The sequence below is a fragment of the Macaca thibetana genome, chromosome 2 (genome assembly GCF_024542745.1).
Source record: "Macaca thibetana thibetana isolate TM-01 chromosome 2, ASM2454274v1, whole genome shotgun sequence".
NCBI classification, from domain to species: Eukaryota; Metazoa; Chordata; class Mammalia; order Primates; family Cercopithecidae; genus Macaca; species Macaca thibetana.
In genome coordinates this window covers 146669228-146692998 of record NC_065579.1, presented here as the reverse complement: position 1 = coordinate 146692998, position 23771 = coordinate 146669228, and the positions used below count along the sequence as shown (strand labels likewise).

General features: G+C 43.3%; 1 protein-coding gene across 3 annotated transcripts in view; it reads right to left on the bottom strand.

The window, feature by feature from the left end:
* RUVBL1 (RuvB like AAA ATPase 1) overlaps positions 1-23771 on the bottom strand; it is a 257142-nt gene that overhangs the window by 19823 nt on the left and 213548 nt on the right. Inside the window, exons 2-6 of one of the 3 annotated variants that reach the window (XM_050781726.1) lie at positions 22462-22690; positions 18257-18343; positions 11693-11825; positions 3756-3907; positions 545-634 (exon numbers count right to left, since the gene is read on the bottom strand). In XM_050781726.1, the coding sequence (XP_050637683.1) occupies positions 545-634; positions 3756-3907; positions 11693-11825; positions 18257-18343; positions 22462-22602 (603 nt within the window). In that variant the 5' untranslated portion in view covers positions 22603-22690. Of the gene's footprint in view, positions 1-544; positions 635-3755; positions 3908-11692; positions 11826-18256; positions 18344-22461; positions 22754-23771 lie in introns of those variants that run through there. The other 2 variants (XM_050781725.1, XM_050781727.1) reach the window with 2 other exon arrangements.

The following is a 23771-nucleotide window of genomic DNA, read 5'->3' as shown; positions in this document are numbered from 1 at the left end:
AAGGGCAAATCCAATAGATTAACTGGAGGCGGAGGAGCTGCTCAGACTCTTTTGTAGGTGAGTGATTTATTGTTGATATGAAGTATTATGCCCATCCATTAAACAGTGAGGAACACTGTACAGGACCCTGAAAATCAGATAGAAAAGAATGCCAACGAATGCAGCGTTCCTTCCCACATGCATATATCTTGGGAAGAAAATACCAAAGAGATAAAAGGAAGATTAAATACACTGCACATTTCAATTTGAAAATGACTAAAGTTGTTTTGGTTTCTCACCCTGTCCTCCCCCTCTGAACAGGTTTTAGTATTTTTTCTAACAGACTGCCTGTTTTAATCGTGAGAAGGTTAAAGAATGAAGATAAAAGGAAGGCAAACTTTATTATACATAAAGGGCCACTAGTTGACCTTCCATCAGCCTCATGACAGACACCAGCCCCTCCCCACACACCCCATACCCTCTGAAGAAAACAACTCCCTTGTCACGTAGGTATTCTCATGGCAAACAAATTAGGGACAATGCTGTGTCCCAAGGAAGGCATTACCTTCACAGCCCCACTGTTGGCTTCTATGTAAATCACATCTCCAGCCTCTACTCGCTCTTTCTGCAAACTTTCAAAAATGCTGGGGTCCAGCTAAAAAAAAAAAATGTAAATCAGAAGTGTAATACATATTCCATTTCCTTCAGACACCATGTAAGGTACCTTTTCGTAAGGGATCTGAGGTAGCTAGCAAGTGCATGGAGAAAGGCTGTTCTGCATGTGCATGTATACTGGGACCTGCAGGAATGTGAATGCATGAGTACCACACAAGAGACTGGCTCAGGGACTAAGCACATCAGGGAGAGAATAGGGGGGCCAGTATACCTGCATCCCTGTGTAACAAGCATGAGAGGGACACATGGGACACCTACTCTTCTCTTTCCCTTGATTCCAAAGGCTGTAAACTGGCAGCAGCGTTTTTATAAGAATGGTCCTGGCTGCCCTGAGATGGGTGGGCCCGGCCCCCACTGTCCACAGGACCACAGGCCCTATCACCCCCTTGAGATCATCATCCCTGCTTCACTCCTTCATTTGCCTCACCTCAGGTGGGGTGGAACTTTCTGCAACTGAAGTACCTGCCAGCACCTGCTTACCAATCTCAAGGCTGGCATCTTGCAGGGCCTATGATTTTGGATAAGGTTCTCAGTTCTAAGTTTCCTCATCTATTGCACCCTGGTGCAATCACAGATGTATATAGTAATTCAAAGAAAAGCATAAATGAGAATCTTTCCCAAGCCTTTTGATTCACATCCCAGTGTTTGTGCCCTTGGGTCTGCCTGCTTGTATCTCCAGGAAAGGAAATAAGCAGATTTGGGGAACTGTTGCTTTTCTCCAGATTCTGGTGACCCTCAGTGATTAACATTCTAGGACAGCTGCCTTTGTAAGGATTCTGTAGTTAAACATAAGTTTCTTGAGGTCTTCATGGAGAGCTATGTGATATAATGTAACTATGGTGGAAAAAAACTTGGGCTTTGCCCCAAACAAAATTAAAAAGTAACAACCCAGGGCTTGGTGAAAGAAGCCAGATACAAAAAAAGACATACCCTGTATGTTCCATTCATATGAAATGTCCAAAAGAAGGCAACCAAAAGTAGATTAGTAGTTGCCGAGGTCTATAATTGGAATGGGGAATGACTGTAAATGAGCAGGAGGATTCTTCTTGGGGCGATGAAAATGTTCTGAAATTAAGATTGTGGTGATTGTACAACTGTGAAAATACATTAAAATTCCTGAAATTGTATACTTAAAATGGGTGAGTTTTATTTAAAATGCTATCTCAATAAAGCTTTTAAAAAACTACCACCACAGCAGCAAACCCAGGGCTCTGCCTCTCCTTGGCTGGCTGGGGACAGCAGCCCCTGGCAGAACTGCTGTGAGCCTGTGCGCCTAAGGACAAAAGTGGGTGAGGCCCTCAGGTAAGGCCTGGTACGAAGGGGTTAGGAGTACTAACGGCATTCTCATTGCGAGGACTCAGAAGACTCCTTCAGACTTGAATATCCACCAAGTATTTGAGCACCTTCTATCCAAACATCTTGCACATATTCTAAAAGTACCTAAAAGTATTCATTTTGGAAGAAAAATTTCATCTTCTCCTCTACATTATTTTTGTAAAGAAGCTGTACAAAGCAGCGTTACAAATAGCTGAAATTTAAACTGTATGCCTTATTTTATCTGTCCTACATTGGAGAATATACTTCTTTTTTGCCTCAAGCATTTTTATACCGGTTAATTTCCCAAATGAATTGACTGAAGATGTAATTACTGGAAAGGTGGCAGATGCTACTGAGAAATCTAATTAATTCAGAATGGAAGTGACAAGGGGTAGGTATAAAAGAGATATTTGCAGAGGCAAGCTCCTGAGATTGAAACCCTGTTAGGAAAAAGAAAAATGGCCCTTTGAAGAAGTGACATTTTTATGATCTCCATAAAGCAGTGACCAAGAAACAACCTTAGAGAATCAAAGAACCATAAAATCGTAGAACAGAATAAAGATGGAGAAATTATATGGTCAATTTCCTGCAGTTTATAGATGAGAAAACTGAGTCCCAGAGAGCTCAACTGACTTCCAAAGGTCACACAGCAAGCTGGTGGGCAGACGGCACAACAGTTAGGGCTCAGAGGGTCAGCTCTGCCACCTGACTGGCTGGATGATCCCAGGATAACCATGTAACCTCTTTATGAGCCTTCATCTGTAACATGAGGGAAATTATACACACACACACACACAAATATATATACATATAAAGTTATGAATGACAATAAATGAAATGTTTGTTGAAGCACTTAGTCCAAGGCCTGGCACATACAATAAATGAGAGCTACAATGATAATATTTATTAATAATAATAAGGCAAAGCCTAAAATCTGTACTGTTTCATTTCTCCAAGTGAAGGCTCTCACGATAACATTAACAGCTATCATTCATTAGGTAACTCGGTGCCACACCCAAAGCCATAACCCTGAAAGACAGGCAATTATTATTCCCATTCCACAGATAAAGAAAATACTATTCAGAGATTAATGCTACACAGTTGTAAGTTTACAAAGTCAGGGATTCCTTTAGGACTTAGACTCCAAAACTCATGCTCTTCCCCTAGAAACTCTACTGCCTCCATCCTAAAGACTTATACGACAGGTGGCTGAGGAGTCTTCGAGGGCTATCCAGTGTCGCCATTCTGGCCTCTCCACAAAGCCCTGTACTGAGCAGAACCAGCCACTGAAGCAACCACAGGTTCCTGACACAAGCAACTGCAGTCAGGATTCTGCATGTGGCCCCTGGGAAGTCCATCCATCATCTTTATACAACTCTCATTTGATTACTCAGTGCTGTTTCTTTCTATGAGCATGGGCATTGATAACTGGAAAAATTAAAGCCCAGGTTCAGACCCAGCCCAGCGTATTTGACACATGGTCATAATATGGGACATGGAATGGCAGAGGTAGTTTCTTGACTTAATCACACAGCTCATGTTTTAACATGAAGAGTTTCCTAGGAGTAAGTAAGTAAGAAAAGAACTATCTTCCTTGAGTTCTCCCATGTGCAAGCCCTGTGCTAGGTACTGCTTTATACACACAATATCCTCAACCAGTTCTGTGAGAAATCAACACTTGCAGTGCACAGGTCAGGACACCGGATGCAGAGAGGCTACAGCACCTGCCCAAAGCCACAGTGCTGGTAGAGTCAAGAGAAAAGAGGCCACAAACATGTACTCACTTTCAACTGTTTGGTTCCTTTGGCTGTTTTGAGTCCTATGATCACATGGCTAATGGTTTTGCCATATCCTCCCATGGGATTCTCTGTCTCACACGGAGTTAGCTCTGTGACTTCACCTTCATAAACTTCCTTGGTCTCCTTTATTCGCAGCCCTGGAAGAGGTGGCAGAGGGGTCATGGTGAGAAGCAGAATCTTTTCTCTCACACTGAGAGCCCAAAACTTCCATGTCACCAGAACTGACAAATCAACTTCAATAATGTACATACCAGGGTGTCATGATGGGTAAAAAGGCCATATCAATGTAAATCAGAGGTACTATTAGAAATGCAACTTTTTTTTTGAGACGGAGTCTTGCTCTGTCGCCCAGGCTGGAGTGCAATGGCGCGATCTCAACTCACTGCAACCTCCGCCTCCTGGGTTCACTCCATTCTCCTGCCTCAGCCTCCCAAGTAGCTGGGACTACAGGCGCCCGCCACAATGCCCGGCTAATTTTTTGTATTTTTAGTGGAGACGGGGTTTCCCCATGTTAGCCAGGATGGTCTCGATCTCCTGACCTTGTGATCCACCCGCCTCGGCCTCCCAAAGTGCTGGGATTACAGGCGTGAGCCACTGCGCCCGGCCTAGAAATGCAACTTTTTAAGGGAACTTTCTGGGTTCAAATCCAGAACTAGATAGACAAGTTATAATTCTCAAAATTGTCTGCTCCATTTCCAAGGGGGTGAAATTTACCTCTAGCCTTTAATCCAGTCTCTGAACCCACACCATTCTATTCCACCAGAACAGTGGCTATCAAAACTCCTGTAGCCTTGTTTCCTGAATTTTTGACTCTCAAAGGAAATCTTAAAACCAATGGAATAACTCACTACACACCCTCTGACACTATCAAGCCTGAGCAGGACATAATAAAATAATTAGGTATCTATGTCAACAGTGGGTAACACTCGACCCTGCCAGGTGTTATGGCCTCTGGCTCACTGCGTACTCCAAGAAGAAATACCCAGCTGTCATGCATTATTTGCAATGTGTTCCTCTACAATTTTCTTTTTTTTCCTTTTTCTTTTTTTTTGAAATAGAGTCTCGGTCTGTCACCCAGGCTGGAGTGCAATGGTGTGATCTTGGCTCACTGCAAGCTCCGCCTCCTGGGTTCAAGTGATTCTCCTGCTTCAGCCTCCCAAGTAGCTGGGATTACAGGCGTGCATCACCACATCTGGCTAATTTTTGGGTTTTTTTCTATACTTTTAGTAGAGACAGGGTTTCATCACGTTGGCCAGACTGGTCTTGAATTCCTGACCTCAGGTGATCCACCCATCTCGGCCTCCCAAAGTGCTGAGATTACAGGTGTGAGCTACCACGCCCAGTTGCTCTACAATTTTCTAAGTCCATAACACATTAGAATATTGCAAATAAAGGTAAATTTCTCTCCAAATTCTAAACATCATCCCCATTAGCTCTTTAATAAACATTTGTTCATTATCCAAGAATCGTTGTTAAATTAATTTTTAGAACATGATCTCTATGTTCATTACATGCTTTTGCATATAATGGCTCTGCTTCCTGAACCACTCTTTTAAGCTTAGGCAACTCCTCCTTGCAGACTCAGTTTAAAACTTATCCCCTCCCCCTTCACACATCCTTCTTCCTCATCCTCCAAATTGTCCCCATGGTGACCTGTGTTTCCACTGGCACAGCACCAGCACACGGCAATGCCGTAACTTGCAGACCTTGCCTATCCCTCTGTAGACTGCCCACACCTGAGCTGAGGGCCTAGCACATTGGCAGGTAGAGTGAATGGATGAATGAATGAAGTCACTAAGAGTGAAGAGGTTGTCATTAGGCAGACCACCTATTAGTAATACCCAAGAAACGAACCTGCAGATACATTTACATGTTCTATATGGTAATGGCCTGAGAACTCTAAGGAGTCAGTCATGTAATGTTATAGCCTGTATCACCGTAACACCCTCAACCTCAGCACTAAAAGTCAGGCATAACTGAACTATACTGTTAGAAATCAAGACTACCATTAACTTGGGTAAGGAAGGATGGCAACCGGGAGTGGACATGAAGGGTACTTTGGAGTTCTGGCAACATTCCCTTTTTTTATTGGCTGCTGGTTTCATAGGTTTTTACTTTACAATAATCCACCAAGTTATGCATTTATGTTCTGCACATTTTTCTGTACATATGCACAAAATTACCAAGTCTACTTTAAAAAAAATTTTAAGTAAATAATACCAGTGAGACCCAGTGAAGTAAGACCACTGATGGCCTAAGTTTAGGAAATACTACTCTAAACCTCTGCTGGAGCCTATGGTCATGGTTCTCAACCTTTAGGTCCACCTGAGGGGCCCCTATAATGAATCATGCCCTGGCTGTACCCAGACCACTTGCTTCCAAATCCCAGGGGATGGGCCCCTGCCATCACTATTAGTTTAAAACTCTGCCCTTGATTCCAAAGTACAGACACAGTTGAGATCCAGTTATCTAAAGAATAAATGAAAAACTATTCAACTTACAAATGTGGAGACATAAACTAATTCTGACGGCAGGGTGGCATGATAAGGACTTGGTGTTCTCACCATTAAGCTACCTCTGTTCTGATATGGAAATATTCCAACGGCACTAAAAAACACTACCTATGGTGTCAGGTACACTCAGTAACTTCTCACTTTTAAATGCGGTCATTATCTTATCATTGGGCCGTTTGCCTTCTTTACCCCAGAAACCCAGTCAGGACAAAGACTCTCAGATATTAAAGTTAAGGAAAAGTTTTACTCTACCTTCATTCCATCTAATAGCCTATAAATGGAAGTTTTGGAATAGCCCCAAAAGAGAGGACTCATTTCATTTGTGCTTTACCAAATTCTTAGCTCCTGAACATCAATCTGAGACAAAAATTCTCCAAACAACATGAATATATCAGAACATTGTGGTAAACTTGGAAAATCCTGTACTTTAAAAGTGAACTTTGATTTTTTAAAAATCAAACCTTTTATATCCCACAGTGATAAATTCCTTCAAATGGAATGCTTACTTATATTTACTGTTAGATGAATGTGGCATGAAATTCCTCAAGGAGGGGAAGAAAGACATTCCCGTCTCTCACTAGCCCCCACATTTGTTTAGAAGTTGCTCTGTGCTGACAAGCAGGCGGGGGACGTGGGTGACGGACAATGAAACCTGCTGTTAGCCAGGAAAGGGGCTGAGCTGGCGCTGTCTCTGGCAACGACAACACAAATGACACAGGTTTCATCTGCTGGCTCAGGTTTCTAAATCCCTGACAGGGACCTTCATCACATCAAGGAAATAGCACAGACTCCCTGCTTTTTATTTCTGGTCAGCTTATTGCTTCCTCCCCACCCCCTCTCCCAACTTCACAGAATTCAAAGGCAGAGGAAGATGGGCAGGGTTCCTTTTTAAAGATAGTCAATGGCCTGCCTTTTTATTCTCTGGTAGGATCAAGAAATTTCTTTTCACCTTGCTGCCATCAAAAGAATGATACTGTCCCCTCCCCTCAGAAATGGCAAATTACAAAACAGATGCCAAGGAACTTATCTCTATTTTTCTGAATTTTAAAGCATTTGTTACCTTTAAGCAATGCAAACACATACATACACCCATGTGAAGACAGTTTTCACAGACTTTATCAATATCAGAAAAACATTTTTTAAGTAAATAGAACATTTAAAAAAAATACTCAGGGACCAGGCGTGGTGGTTCACGCCTGTAATCCCAGCACTTTGGGAGGCCAAGGTAGGTGGATCATGTCAGCCCAGGAAACACAGATTGCAGTGAGCCAAGATCGTGCCATGCACTCCAGCCTGGGTGATAGAGTGACACCTTGTCTCAATTAAAAAAAAAAGTACTCAGATATTTGAACTAGTTGTAACATCTTACTGTTCATCTCATCTTTATTATGAGTTAAATAAAATCATGGGCACATGTTTAAAAAAAAAATACTCAGAAGATTTTAAACCTTAAAGGAGTCCTGCGAATCATTTCCACTGCTATTCCAAATATAATGTAAAAAATCCACAAAGTACACTGCATGTAATTACATGGGTTGAACCTTACAGATACAGACGCTGAGCTAAAGAAGCAAGACACAAGGAACACATAAAGCATGATTTAGATAAAGTTTTAAAAGGGCAAAATTAAGCCCCATGGTTTAGAAATACACACATGTGTGTACAAGGTTATGGTGATCACATAAACCATTCCCACACAATTATGGCACATTGTGAGTCCCACCTGGGAGAGGAAGGGGTTGTGACCAGGGAGGGACACACGTCTGAGGTGCTAGCCATGCTCTGTTCTTTCAGTGGTGACTGTATAAGCCTTTACTTCATAATAAATGTTTTACATACTTCTCCATAAGTCTATAATATCTCCGTTTAAAACAAGCACTGGGATGGGTGTAGTGACTCATTCCTGTAATCTCAGCACTCTGCCGGGCCAAGGCGAAAGGATTACTTGAGGCCAGGAGTTCGAGACCACCTGACACAGTGAGACGCCATCGCTACAAAAACAATTTTTTTTTTTTTTTTGAGAGGAGTCTTACTCTGCAGTCCAAGCTGGAGTGCAGTGGCGCAATATCACCTCACTACAACCACCGCTTCCTGGGCTCAAGCAGTTCTCGTGTCTCAGTCTTCCGATTTTTTTTTTTTGACAGAGGGTCTCACTGTTGCCTGCTGAAGTGCAGTGGTGTGATTTCAGCTCACTGCAGCCTCGACTTTCCAGGCTCAGGTGATTCTCCCACCTCAGCCTTCCCAGTAGCTGGGACTACAGGCACACGTCACCACACCCAGCTAATTTTTGTATTTTTTGTAGAGACGGAGTTTCACCATGTTCCCCAGGCTGGTCTCTAACGCCTGGGCTCAAGTAATCCGCCTGCCTTTGCCTTCCAAAGTGCTGAGATTATAGGAACCACCATGCCTGGCCTCTCTACGTATTTTTTTTTTTTTTTGAGACAGAGCCTCTCTGCTGCCCAGGCTGGAGTGCAATGGCACAATCCTCCGCCTCCTGGGTTCAAGCAATTCTCCTGCCTCAGCCCCCCAAGTAGCTAGGATTACAGGCGTATGCCACTATGCCCCGTTAATTTTTTGTATTTTTAGTAGAGACGGGGTTTCACTATGTTGGCCGGCCTGGTCTCGAACTCCTGACCTCAGGTGATCACCGGCCTCGGCCTCCCAAAGTGTTGGGATTACAGGTGTGAGCCACCGCACTCGGCCTACATAAAAATTTAAAAAAATTAGCTGGGCGTGGTGATGTACACCTGCAGTCCTAGCTACTCGGGAGGCTGGGGCAGGAGGATCTCTTGAGCCCAAGGAGTTGAGGCTGCAGGGAGCTATGGTTACACCACTGCACTTTAGCCTGGACAACAGAGTAAGATCCTGTCTCTAAAAAAAATTTAAAAAGAGACAAATGTTTTAAAAATAGATAAGTAAGAGAGGCACCAAACCCAGGCGTGATGGTGTACACCTATAGCCCCAGCTACTTGGGAGGCTGAGGTGGAACAATCACTTGAGCCCAGGAGTTCAAGGCCAGCCTGGGCAACAGAGTGAGACCATGGCATGGCACTAAAACAAAATAAAATAATTAAAATAAGCACCAAAAAATCCAATATTTTATGGTAAAAATAATATATTTCCAGGCAGAAATACTTTGCAGTTTTAAAAATATTCAAATCACGGCACTGAGGAAGTGTTAAAAGTATAAAATAAAAATAAATCTATTCTAAGTAACACAAAACTTAGCCTCTGAACACAGTTCATAATCTCTCTGGTTTAGAAAAATAGTCACAAACTTCAATGCTTATGGGGACCTGGTCAGAGGGACCCGCTCAGCTCCGCCTGCTGTGGGAATGAAAGCTGCTTCAAGGAGGCAGAAATGAGCACTTTATGACACTTCCTTATTGCTAAATATTGACAACTAGTTCCAAATTTAGAAAAAATACTTCATAAACCAAACATAGCATATTTTTTAGCTAAAGACTTCTGTTTTCAGCTGAGCACGGTGGCTCATGCCTGTAATCCCAGCACTCTGGGAGGCCGAGGCAGGCGAATCATGAGGTCAGGAAATCAAGACCATCCTGGCCAACACAGTGAAACCCCATCTCTACCAAAAATACAAAAAGTAGCTGGGTGTGATGGCACGTGCCTGTAATTCCAGCTATTTGGGAGGCTGAGGCACGAGAATCGCTTGAACCCCGGAGGCGGAGGTTGCAGTGAGCTGAGATCACGCCACTGCACTCCAGCCTGGCGACAGACTCTCTAAAAAAAAAAGACCTCTGTTTTCTAACTGCTTCAAAGTCTACCCACTTTTCTCACTCACTCAGAACTTTCCTGAGCACCCACTATGTGCCAGGAACTGTGTTTACAGAGACAAACACTGACCACTGTATCCCCAGAAGACACTGAGTAAACACCCAACTGCTCCCTCCCATTCTTCCCCATCTCCAAAAATGGCCAAACCTGGGAATTTTCCTCGACTCCTCTCTTTCTTTCAGCCCCATATCTAACCCTTTAGGAAATTCTGTCAGCTCTACCATGCAAACATACCCAGAATCCAACCACTTTGCACTTCCACTGCCACCACCCTGGTCCGAGCCACTACTTTGTCCTGCTCAGACTCCTCTCTGTCCTCACCCCCCTTATTATCCACTCCCACTCTCACCCTAGCCGGAGGGGTCTGGTAAAAGCAAAACCAGAGCACAGGGATACCAGCACTCTCTAACTACTTCTCCTTTTGTTCAGTGTAAAATCCAAAGCCATAACCATGGCCTACAGTCCTACCTGATCTTACTCCGAAACTAAACTTCATCAGTCTTAAAGTTTCATCATTTCCTCAAAGTTTTCTGGTAAATTTCCTTCTTAAGAATACTTACATTGGTTTGACAACGAAAGGACCTGGAAACTGGTACAGGCAATCTGACCAGTGTTCATAACCCACGACTCAGCAGGCAAATCCTAGAAACATACTCGCACATGTGCACAAAGACACATAAAAGGATGTTTCTAGTAGCCTTGTTTTTAAGAGTAAAAGCTGAAAATAAATCTAAATGTTCAAAAAACAGAAATGGCTTAATAACTGGACTTTTATGCAACAGTTAAAAGAAATAAGCTATTTCTATAAGCAGATCTGAGGGAAACCAGGAATTGCCCAGTGCTGTACCAGCAGAAATGGGGCCAAAAGACTACCCCAGAAGTCCCAGCTAGCAAAAGGCAAAAATTCAAGACAGAAGCCATTTTCTTCTCACAGAAAATCTTCAGAGCAACGGCTCTAGAAATGAGACAGATGTCGGATCAAACTAGTTCTGCCATTTACTAACTGGGTCACTAGCAAGTTACTCTCACAACTTTCTGAGACTGTTTCTTCAAATGCGAAATGTAGATTGATAATCTCCCCTCAGGGGAGGGAAGGCCTGGCTCATCTCTGGCACTTACTATGACAGCCTGAGGCCCTAAGAGTTTGGTGCCATAAGCCTCTAAGATCTGCCAGTCCCCATACAGTCTCCTCACTTTATGACAGGCCACAACTCTTCTGGCTCGCCATCCAGGACCAGGGGTATTCTGGCCACATGGCACACAAAGATTCTGGCTTGAATCCAAAACCTTTTAAGTGGATAGTCATCTCTAATGGCAAAATAAGGCTTCCAGGAAAATACGACTCATTAAAAAAACACACTTTTAGACACATCTACTTATTGCATGAAGCCCAGGCTCACAGCTAGGGTCCATAGTTGCTCCAATTGCTAAGGCACTTCAATTAGAAAAGCTGGGGTTTTGTTTCATTTGAAAAATAATGCACTAAGTGCCAAAAGAAAAATAGCAGTGCCACGAATACCAGACATAAAGGCATCTTCACTGCAAAGAGGCTTCGGTGCACAGGCTTCAGGAAGTGAGACCAACTCCTCCCACAAATGTGACACTACTTACCAATGGCCCTGCGGAAGTTCTCCATCAGCACCTCTGTCTTCTTGATCTCAGTTGAGTAAACTTCACTCCCCACCATTGGGCAGAAGGGGACCTTACTACCCAGCTCCTGAGCAATAGCCAGAGCCAGAGCTGTCTACAGAAGAAAGCAACGGAAACACAGTTCACAGTCCTGAAAACATAAACAATTCACAAGCACATGCTACAGAACCACGAGGAACTAGGAACAGCATGTTTCACAAATGTTTGATGACTTTTGTGGACAGTCAATTTAAATCATAAATGGCATCTCTAATGTTCCCCATAATTACAAGCTATCAATCACTCAGACTTATCCAGCACAGGCCCAACTCCAAATGCCTCACATGATCCTCACAACCAGCCTATGATATAGACACTAGTATTCTCCCCATTTTATACATGAGAAACCGAGAGACATTAAATAACACAATGTAAGTACCATAATCTAGAAAATGGCAGTGCAGATTTAATCTCTGGCAGCAGGACTCCAAAGATCATGTCATAATTAGAAGAGTCTACTCTTCAGTATCCACAGGGATACCAAAATCCATGGATGTTCAAGTCCTGGTATAAAATGGCAGGGTATTTCCATATAACCTATGCACATCCTCCTGTTACTTTAAATCATCTCTAGATTACATACAATACCTAATAAAATATAAATGCTATGTAAATAATTATATTGTATTTTTAAGTATGCATTATTTTTATTATTGTATTTTTATCTTTTATTTTTTTTTCCTGAGTATTTTTGATTTGTGGTTGGCAGAATCTACACACATGGAACTCACAGATAGGAAGGGCGAACTTTATAGTCATCCAAAATTGTTCCCTCAATATCAATACGTGGCTCTGACCTAATTGCTCAGAATATACCACTGGATCTTTGAGACACCTGCTTTCCCTTTTTACAAATACAGGAAAACACCAATCTACAACCCATCAGAAATAATGAAGGAATGAATGAACTGATTGTTCATTTTATGTTATGTAGCCCATAAAGAGTGAAGAAGGACATCTCAAGTAGGATTTTGAAGCTATGAGTTGGTCTTAACAAGTTACACTTAAACACGCCCTGTGATAAACTACAAATTGATTTTTGGTAAGATAATTACAGTTGACAAATGCTAAACAGAACCAGACTTCACAGGTGTATGGTCAAATGTCAAGTATGGCAAGCAAACGCTTTAAAGTTGGTACAGAACTGGGCAAGGCCATGGCCTTTGAATGCCATTTTCATCTTTCCTCATCTCTGAAACAGGAGCACAAGTAAGGCCAGCTCCCCAGGTATATGGGCTAAGAAAGAAAACAAGCTTGTTACTGAAGAACAAAGTGAAACTCTGAGACGGTGTCTTAAAATTAACAGTCAAGATTCCTCTCAGATTTTGTTTTCCATGCCCTGTTGTTGATAGTTTTGAGGTAGTAAGCTCTGGTGGAGAATCAGTATATAGCATAGTATAAAATGCACTAGCCAGGAACAGAAAGATTTAGTGCTGGTTCTGCCACTAATTTTCAGTGTGACCTTGGGCAGTCGGCAAATCTCAGGTGCCCGATTTCCTCATCTATCAAATGAAAGTACTAAAGCGCCATGCTAGATCACAAGTGGCAAACTCGTTGCTCACAGCCTGGTTCTGTTTGGCCTGCAGTCGCACGGTGACCTTCAGCAAGGCCAAGCACCAGGGGCTCATGGCAGCCGCGCCACAGCGCACCCAGCCACTTTCCGCATCCCCGCTGCCTGCCTCATTAGGCATCCGCACTTGTGAGCCCAAGGCTGACACCTTAAAAACTGGTATTCTTCTAAGAGCAAAGGAAAAAAATCTCTGGAATGTGAAAGGGCACAATGAGAGGAGCAGCACTCTAACAGCAGACTCCCTGTGGGGCCACAGGCTGGACAGGACCACCATCTAACTAAACTCCACCCCCTTCCCAGTCACTCCTCTTTCTCTTCCTTGTATCCCTGCCAGCCCCAATTCCCTACCCTCGGTTTTCAACTTCAAAGACAGTGACCACATCCAATTAAATGGCACTCTCCCTCCCTTTACCTAATACAGAAGAGATAAACATACTTCCATTAAAATATGATAAATACTTGGTTTAAAAAAAAGCTTCACATGTGTCTCATTTCCTCCATTTAAAGGCTTCCAGAGGGAAAGTATATGACATGGCTACTATTCCTACACCTACTACAGAGTGCTGCGCAGACCTCATCGAATCTCCCCAACTAGCCTATGACCTTGATCATCTAGTCTGTACTTTAAGAAACAAAACTCAAAAATTACCAACACACCCGAGGGCAAACCACAAGCAGCAGCACTAGGATGCAAACCCCAGTCTCCAAAGCCATTATTTTTTTGTACTCACCCCATGTGAGTGTCAAGTGGCACAAAAAAAAGAGGTTTCCTAAAGAAGGTTGAAGAAATCTCTATTTTTCAATCTCATCTGAATATCTCCTTTCTCTAAAACCCAAACCCATTATTAACAGTGTGAGGTCCTCAAGAGTGGAAATGCATATGAACCATGCATTTGCATCTCTAAAATAAGCAGTATTCCTGCCTGCCACCCAGTTAAGTTGGCTAAACTTTGGGACCCTGCAGCAAACCATTAAGCAGAAGTCACCAAATTCCTTCATACACATTGGAAGGGAGTGGACAAACTTATAAGGTAATACCACACCGAGCACTTCTCATATTCCCTGAGAGGAAAGCGATACAATATTACCAAAACAAATGAAGGACATATGCTTCTAGCAATATGGCACACTGGGTCCACTGAAAACCTCTCCTCTTACAAAACACGTGTGTCTCGTTTCCTCCATTTAAAGGCTTCCAGAGAGAAAGTATATGACATGGCTACTATTCCTACACCTACTACAGAGTGCTGCATAGACCTGTTCATAGAATCGAATAAATAATAACATTCAGAGCAGTAAACCACTTGCCTTGAAAGTTCGGAGACTGTGGATACAGGAAAGCTCAGAAGATATAGCACTTAGATAGAAACCCCTGAATAAAACCAGGACCGGGTGCGGTGGCTCACACCTGCAACCCCAGCACTTTGGGAGACCGAGGCAGGTGGATTGCTTGAGCCCAGGAGTTCAACACCAGCCTGGGCAACATGGCGATACCCTATCTCTACAAAAATAACAAAAATTAGCCAAGGCATGGTGGTGTGCACCTGTAGTCCCAGCTACTCAGGAGGCTGAGGTGGGAGGATCACCCCAACCCAAGAGGTAAAGACTGCAGTGAGCCGAGATCACTGCACTCCAGGCTGGGTAACAGACCACGGCACTCCAGCCTGGGCAACAGACCACTGCACTCCAGCCTGGGTGACAAAGTGAAACTGTCTCAAAAAACAAACAAACAAACAAACAAACGAAACCTTACAATTAAAAAAACAAACATAAAAAGAGGACTCTTGAAGGGCCACACATAAGTAGAAAAGGTGGGCCATAACAAAATACACCTGGGGGCCAGGCACGATGGCTCATGCCTGTAATCCCAGCACTTTGGGAGGCCTAGGCAGGTGGATCACCTAAGGTCAGGAGTTCGAGACCAGTCCTGACCAACATGATGAAACCCCATCTCTACTAAAAATACAAAAATGAGCCAGGCACCTGTAATCCCAGCTACTCAGGAGGCTGAGGCAGGAGAATCGTTTGAACTCGGGAGGCAGAGGTTGCAGTGAGCCAAGATCACGCCACTGTACTCCAGCCTGGGCAAGAGAGTGAGACTTCATCTCAAAAAAAAAAAAAAAAAAAAAAAAGAAGGAAAGAAAGAAAAGACATTATAACAATTCATGCAGTGTGTAACCTTTGATGGCATTTTGATATTCTGGTGTTTTTCAAAAAGCCGAAAACTGAAACAACTTGGAAAGACGTTTTCTAATTTCTATCATCTATATTTTCTTTTCATTAAAACAATTTAACTTCGTTGTCTTTGAAAGCACATTTGGTAACTGCTCATGGAATCATATGATGAGCTGCCAGACTCCTTCATCTTTGTGATTTCTCTACCGCAGTTGATATGGTTACCTACTCCTTTCTTTAAAGGTTCTCCTTCCTTGGTTCCTGAGACACTATTCTCTGCCTGGCTCTGCTCCTCATTTTTTAAAAATTAATTAATTTAATTTTTAATTGACAAAAATTGGGGGAATATAATAGCATTAGCAAGGTGGGTCTGATGATGGCATCCTGGTCATGTAGGAAGACATCCTTACAACTTACTTTCAAGTGGTTCAGAAATAAACTAGAGAAAAAGCCAATGTCACAAAATATTTATAACTGGCTATCTAGTTATAGGGTATAAAGGGGCTCATCACACTATTCTTTCAACTTTTTTGTAGGTTCCAAACTTTTCAAAATGAAAAGGAAAAAAATACTCAACAGACTGGATTAATCAGTCACTTAATCACAGCTTAAGAGACAATTAGACCGAAACAAAGATCTAAAAGAAATTACCCATAATTTGGCAGAGTCAAAAAGGTAACAAATATGAGAGGCCAAAAGACAAAGAGGCCAAAACAAGAAGCTCTAGTCCAGGGTTTCTCAGCTTGGGTCTATGATGTTTGTGGCCAGATAATTCCTTATTATGGAAACTGCTCTGTGCACTGTAAGATGTTTAGTAGCATCCCTGGCCTCCACCCACTAGATGACAGTAGCACCCCTAACCAAGTTGCGAGAACCAAAAATGTCTGCAGACATTGTCAAAGGCCCCTGGAAAGGCAAAACTGCCCCAGGTTGAAAACCACTGCAATCTTAACCTCATCTCACTGGAGTTCCAGAAGGAGACAACAACGAGAATGAGGAAAGGCAATGGCTGAAGAGATTAACGCTGACATTTTTTTTTTTAAGACGGAGTCTTGCTCTATCACCCAGACTAGAGTGCAATGGCGCGATCTTGGCTCCTTGCAACCTCCGCCTCCTGGGTTCAAGCGATTCTCCTAAGGCTGACAATTTTCCAGAATTGAGCAGAGACATAATACTCAGATTCAGGAAGCATAATTAGCATTAAGCAGGATAAACAAAAATTAATCCACTCTGACATATCATAGTGAAACATCAAAACCAAAAACATCTCAAAAACATGCAGAAAGAAGAGTCAAAACCCTCAAAATTAGACTTCTCAAAAACAACAGAAGCCAAAGGAACAAATAACATTGAGAGAGAAGTACTGTGAAATAGCACAGAAGAAAATATCTGTCAACTGAATTATACAGCCAACATAACTCTTTTTCAAAACAAGGGTAACATAATGAACGCAAACCTGAGAGACTTTCCACCAACAAACTTCTAGAAGGAATTTCTAAATTATTTACTTTAGGAAGAAGAAAAATGGAGGGAAAGAGGTCTAAGATGTAAGGATTTGCAAGCAAATAAATGGTAAATGCGCTGGACAAGCTAATGTTGCCTGGAGAGAGGTAACTGAAGCTCACATCTGTATGGCGCTTTACAGTTTAAAAAAACTGTTCACAATTTGCTTTTATATAGGAAGAGAAAAAACTGTTCACAAATACAACACTTCTTCCCCTTGTAAGACACCAATATAAGATACATGATCAATAATCATTTCAAAATTATAATGCAAGTCATTATCTTACAACCGATCAGTTTAATAACTGCTTGAAATAGGTAGAGTATGCTTTTGCTCAGAAAAGTTAAGGGACCTGCCTCAGGTCTCACAGCGAGTCAATACCAGAGCTGGAATTTAAAGCCCATCTCTTTTCACACACAACCCCAAGCTCCCACTTGCTCACATCAAGCGGCCCTTTTGAAGAATAAGCAAGCTCAGATTGGGAACTCTGGTGAATTTCAAGTATCTGGCCAGTCCCCTCACAAATCCCAAGAAGTCACACGGTGTCCTCTGCCTGAAAGGCCCTTATCTTCCCTGTATAGCCAAATCCTCTCCTAGCTCTGAAGGGAAAATGTCAAGTCTCAACCCTTCCAGCTGTACCAGCCCGCAGTGCTGCCTCCTGCTCAAATTCCAGCTGCATTTAATATTAGTCAATACCTCAAAGCTGAGCACTCATACTGAGTCCTCTTGTGCTGTCATGATTTCCTTTCTTTCTGCCCTGGAGAGACTGTAAGCCCCTTGAAGATAAAAATCATGTCTCTAATTCTCGTTTTTCTTTTTTTCATCTCTCACACAGCCACAATAGCAATGGGTAAAGCTAGCATTTGGAAGAACACTTGTTGACTCATTTTTTTGTCCCCTCAAATAAGATGTCACTCAGAAAATCTTTATGAAGCCCTAGGCCAACAGAAATGTATTTCCACAGCAAAGGAGACTTGAAAGAGATAAAGGACAAATTCTAGAGACAATAAGACCCCTTCAAGGACTTCATTCTCTCTTCTCTGGAGGTAGGCCAGGATAATTTGAATTTCAGAAGCAGGGATTTTAGATACACAATTGTATTATTGCACATTAGTTTTAAAAACATACATATAACCCATTTAGCTAAACAAAGACTAGTTAAGACATGAATTCAATTTGGCTTAGACACTAGGATCATTCTCTTGGGTAGATTTAAAAAATGAGAGAAAATGAGTACCTTGCCAGTTCCAGGAGGTCCTGCCAACAAGACAGCTCTTCCAGCCATTTTCTTGCTTTTGATTAATTCTACTATGACGCCACATGCCTACACGCCACAGTGGAAAGAATAAATCAGTATTAAAATATTTCACAAGGGGAAAAAACTCAGTCCCTGGCCTATACAATTCACACACTCATCCAACTAACACTGAGTGCCGGTGCACTGCAGACACCATTCTAGGTGCCGAGGGTAACGGAGGCAAAGCAGAAAAGCCTTGTACTTGTGGAGCTCATGTTTTAGTGAGGGAGACAAACATACAAACATTGCACACGTGATCTTCATTACCACTATGAAGAAAAAGGGATGATGAGAGAGAATCAGTGGCTAGAAAGTGATCCCGAAATGTCTTTCTGATGACATTTAATTTGATATGTGAACCTCTGGGAGAAGCAGGAGTCAGTGTTACAGGCAAAGAAAACAGCAAATTCAGAAAATCCAAAGCAGAAACGAGCTTGGCGTATCCAAGGGATAGAAAGGTTGCAGTGACCAAAGTATGGTGAAAAAGACCACGAAGATGAGGTTGAAGAGGTAGGCAGCGGCCAGAATGCAGAACAGGAACGTATAGTCTGTGGTAGAGTTTGGATTTTACTCTACATAAATAATAGGAAGCCACTGAAAAGGTCTTGAAGACTACATGTCATGTTATAATTTGTTTTTAAAACATGGTGCTGGCTACTGTATGAAGAATGCACAGTATGAGTACAAGTAGAACACTGATTTTTGGCCCAGGGTACAGGGATAGACGCCAGGGGCCCAAATACCTCTTGAATTTGGGAACAAAACTGTGTTTATATTCATATACATTTTTTTCCAGGGAAAGGATCCATAGATTTCATCAAATTCCCAAAGTAACCTACTAAGCGGTAAGAATCAATGACATAGAGTACTAGCTGGTCATCAGTGAACACTGTAAATACTGATTGTGAAGTTAAGCCTATGGCACTATTAGATCCATTGAATATGTTTTGAATCCTCAAGATTAAATTACTTTATCATCTGTTAGTATATTTTAAATACATTATAAATCTCTGAATTTTATTAACCATTTGCAGTACACGTGTGTATATATACATACACATATTCCATAAATGGGCTACGGACCATCATATATTTTAGAATATTTGACTATAAGGGGGGAACACTGAGAAAGTTACACTAGCTGAGCATCTATATCTCAAGACTGCATAATATAAGGTTTGCTACACTGATTTAATAACTGAATATGTGACTATCTAAAAGGTGCTCTTCTCTCTGGGCAGTGACCACACTGCCAGAGTCTTGTGAATACATCTTACCTCTTCTACCTCTATTCCTCATGGACAGTGAAGTACCTTGGTCTCACACTTATAGCAGCCCCTCAAAAAATATGTCAGGACTACAGGTGCCTGCCACCACACCCAGCTAATTTCTTTTATTTTTAGTAGAGATGAGGTTTCACCGTGTTAGCCAGGATGGTCTCAATCTCCCGACCTTGTGATCCGTCTGCTACTGGGGAGGTTGAGGCAGGAGAATGGCGTGAACCTGGGAGGTGGAGCTTGCAGTGAGCCAAGATGGCGCCACTGCACTCCAGCCTGGGCAACAGAGTAAAGCTCCCTCTCAAAAAAAAAAAAAGAAAAGTAAGGAATATGTGTGTGTATGCTATATCCATCCCATTTCCACTTCAGTTACCAAAGCACACTGCCCTTAATAGAACCTAGAAGATATTCTTCAGATGCTACTTTTTCAGATGGAGTCTCACTGTCACCCAGGCTGCAGTGCAATGGCGCAATCTCAGCTCACTGCAACCTCTGCCTCCCAGGATCAAGTGAGTCTCCTGCCTCAGCCTCACGAGTAGCTCAGACTACAGGCACATGCCACCACACCTGGCTAATTTTTGTATTTTTAGTAGAGACAGGATTTTGTTATGATGGCCAGGCTGGTCTCGAACTCCTGACCTCAGGTGATCCACTTGCCTTGGCCTCCCAAAGTGCTGGGATTACAAGTGTGAGCCACTGCGCCCAGCCCAGATGCTATATTTCTAAACAGATAAAAAGCCTAGCCAGGCGCGGTGGCTCATGCCTGTAATCCCAGCACTTTTGGAGGCCGAGGTGGGTAGATCACCTGAGGTCAGGAGTTCAAGACCAGCCTGGTCAACAAGGTGAAACCCTGTCTCTACTAAATATACAAAAATTAGCCGAGCATGGTGGTGGGCGCCTGTAATCATGGCTACTCACGAGGCTGAAGCAGGAGAATCACTTGAACCCGGGAGGCAGAGGTGGCAGTGAGCCGAGATCGCACCATTGCACTCCAGCCTGGGCAACAAGAGCGAAACTTCATCTCAAACAAAAACAAAAACAAAAAAACCTACTATGATCTTTCCATACAACCTTGTCATATAATCCTCAGCACTGAAGCTCTTTGGAAAACTCAAGGTAGAAGAGACTTTACAAACCTTGGATATGTGCTTTTATTTACAGACCAGGACCTCTTCCATCTATTCTCCCTCAGTTTCCACTCCAACTTCTCTCAGGTGAGATAAGCTTGAATTCTAACATTTAAAAAGAATTGGAAGGGTCTTTAAATGATCACCTAGTCTAACTCTCATTTTTCAGGTTACTGATGTGACCAGAATCACACAAGAACCTGGTAGCTGAGGTGGGTCTTAAGCATACAACATCAGTTAAGAGCATGGACTCTGGGATTAAATACATAGACTTGAGTTAAAATACTCTCCCACTTACCAGATGAGTAACCTTGGACCTACTTACTTGACCTCTATGAACCAGAATTTCCTCACTTGAACAGAGTTCATACTAGTCAATGGCACACATGTTAAAGGGTGTAGGGGTGAAGTGTAGTGATGCCTGCAATTCACCTTGAAATGTAAAAGTGGATTGGGAGAGGGACACATGGAAAGATATATGATAAAGCAGCATAGTAAAATGTTAATCATAGAATTTAGGTACACAGGTACTTACTATACAAGTCTTTCAACTTTTTTTGTATGTCTGAAAACTGTCATACTAACGCAGGGAAGGGACAACTAATTCGTTGGATATGACAAGGCAATGGCAATGGACACACAGCTACTTAGCACAGTGCTTGGCACATGGAAAGCTCTCAACCAATGTTAGCTACTTGCAGTAATAGCTGCTTAGTAAGACTTCCTTTTTGGAAAGATGATGCTCAAAATGGAAACCCGAGGTTTTTCTTTTGAGCCCTTTCTATTTAGAAAAATCAGGCTAAGAGGCAGTAGCTTAACTTTGTATTAAGTGAAGATTTTTGTACAAGCTAAGGCTCTGCAAAGGCCAAGGGGCATGGCTGTGACCTCAGACAACAGCAGGCAGAGAGAGTGGCTATGTCATCATAGAGCACTGATTTGGGAGTCAGAAATACATGTGAGCGCAAATCCCCGCTTTACCATTACTAAAACGAGTGTCAAGTATATAGGTGAAGTGCCCTCTCCCCAACTCAATATTTTCACCTGCCAAAAACCAATAATGTATGTGAAAGTACTTGGCATCACTAGCACTCAGAAAAAGGAGATTTAATTGGAATGGTCAAAAAGGATGCTTGGAGGGATAAATAAACCAGATTGCTCTTCTCCCTAATTCCCACTTCTCTCCCTCAGCTCCCGGGTCCTGGGAACCAAAACGAGCTTTTAAAGTTTAGTCAATTCCCTACTTTAAACCGTCCCACGGCCTGCCAGTGCGTTCACAATAAAATCCAATTTCCTTACCGTGGCCGACAAAGTTCTGCAGTAACTAACCCCACCAAGATAATCATTTTTGTTTATTGATGTACACGTTTATCGTCTCTCACTACACTAAAATGTAACCTCCTATCTTATCTCCCGCTGTATCCCGGGAAATAAGTGTCGCGAATAGAGCTCAGCACGGATTAAGGGGACGGGGTTGTGTGGGTTTCCATTAGTACTTGTCCATGAGTTGAAGCAAACCGTCAACTGGCCCCAGTGGGTGGTCACTAGTTTTCCTGGGGCGGCCCCTCACCCAGCTCCAGGGCGGCGCCCCTCCCCGAGCCCCTGGCCTATTTTCACTTCCCTGAGGCAACTATGGCGGGAGACCCCTGGCGCGCGCATCCCGCCCCGAGCCACCGACTTCAGCAGCTCTCTCGCCGCAGCAGCCCTGCTCGGAGCCCCCAACTCCCTGGTCCGCTGGCCACACCTCTCGCGCGTTCTCCTGGCCCACGAGCCCTGAGGCCGCCTGCTTGGCCAAGCCGCTCTCGTCCAGCCCCAGCCCTTTCACGTGGCTGTGGGAAGCGATGCGCTGCGTTTTCGTGGTGCTCTTCACCTCCTCAATTTTCATTTTGCGGACGCCGGGAGCTAAAACCAGCGTGGAAAACCAGCAGATAGGACAGTGCGCCCAGCGCCCAAGTTACCATGCGGCCGTTACTAGGGCAATTTGCAAAGGCCCGCCTAGGTTGGCCTTCCATTGGTGGAAGCGGGAACGCCTCCGCTCTCCATAGGCTCACGGCTGCGCCCATCGCGGCTGCTGCTGGAGCTCCAGTCACTCACTTCCGGCTGTGTCTCTGGGTTGGCTTCCCCCGCAGCCGGCGCTTCCTGCCCAGGCTGGGGTCGGTAGCACAGTGGGACCACGCCCCGGATTTGATTTCGGGCTGGGGCGTTGCACGAGGTAGTGGCCCCCGGGTACCACTCCTAATCCTTCCGTCCTATCCATTATCACGTTTGAACGTCATACTCTTACGCGAAGCTCAAGTTATTATTTCCGTTTTGGAAATAGAAGAACTGAGGTTCAGAGCTTAAACTGAGATCGGTTACTAACCAATGTTTTCTGACTCCCAGACCTTTGCATCTCGTCTGGAAAGGCCCAGCGCAACCCACCACTCCTTCCGTGGAATTGTCTTCCCCTGCTTCTAATCTCCATCCTCCGCCGAGAGATAAGGTTCCTGCTAAGTTCAGTTCAGTTGACTGTAAATAACATTTTGCAGTTTTCAAAACTCTACAGCCCTGTAAGGTAGTGTAATTACGAATGCAGCTACAGACAAGCAGAAAGAGGCCCATCCGCCCAAGAAAGCACCACAAAGAATCAGAACTAGAAATCTTCAGGCTTCAAAACCTATATAATAATGCTCATACTGTCCCATTATTTCAGCTGAGACAATCAGCCAGCAAATTGTCCCTTCAGGTTTCATAATGATATTCGCACAACCTGCACCACAATTGTACTTGCCATCCATCCATCCATCCATCCATTTAACAAACACGAGCCAGACACCACAATGCACTGGGGATACAGGGATAAAAGTCTTGATGAGCTTACTCCTTGCTTAGAAAACTTGTAACATGAGATGTGGTGAGACAGGTACACCCAGGTGGCAAGAAGACCAGAGCAGAAGCCCCAGGAACAGCCTGGAGAGCCAGGGAAAGCACCATGAAGGTGATGTTGCCTTGGCTGAATTCTGACAAATGGGCGAGATTTCCTCAGAAGCAAATGGTATGACACCATTTTTACAG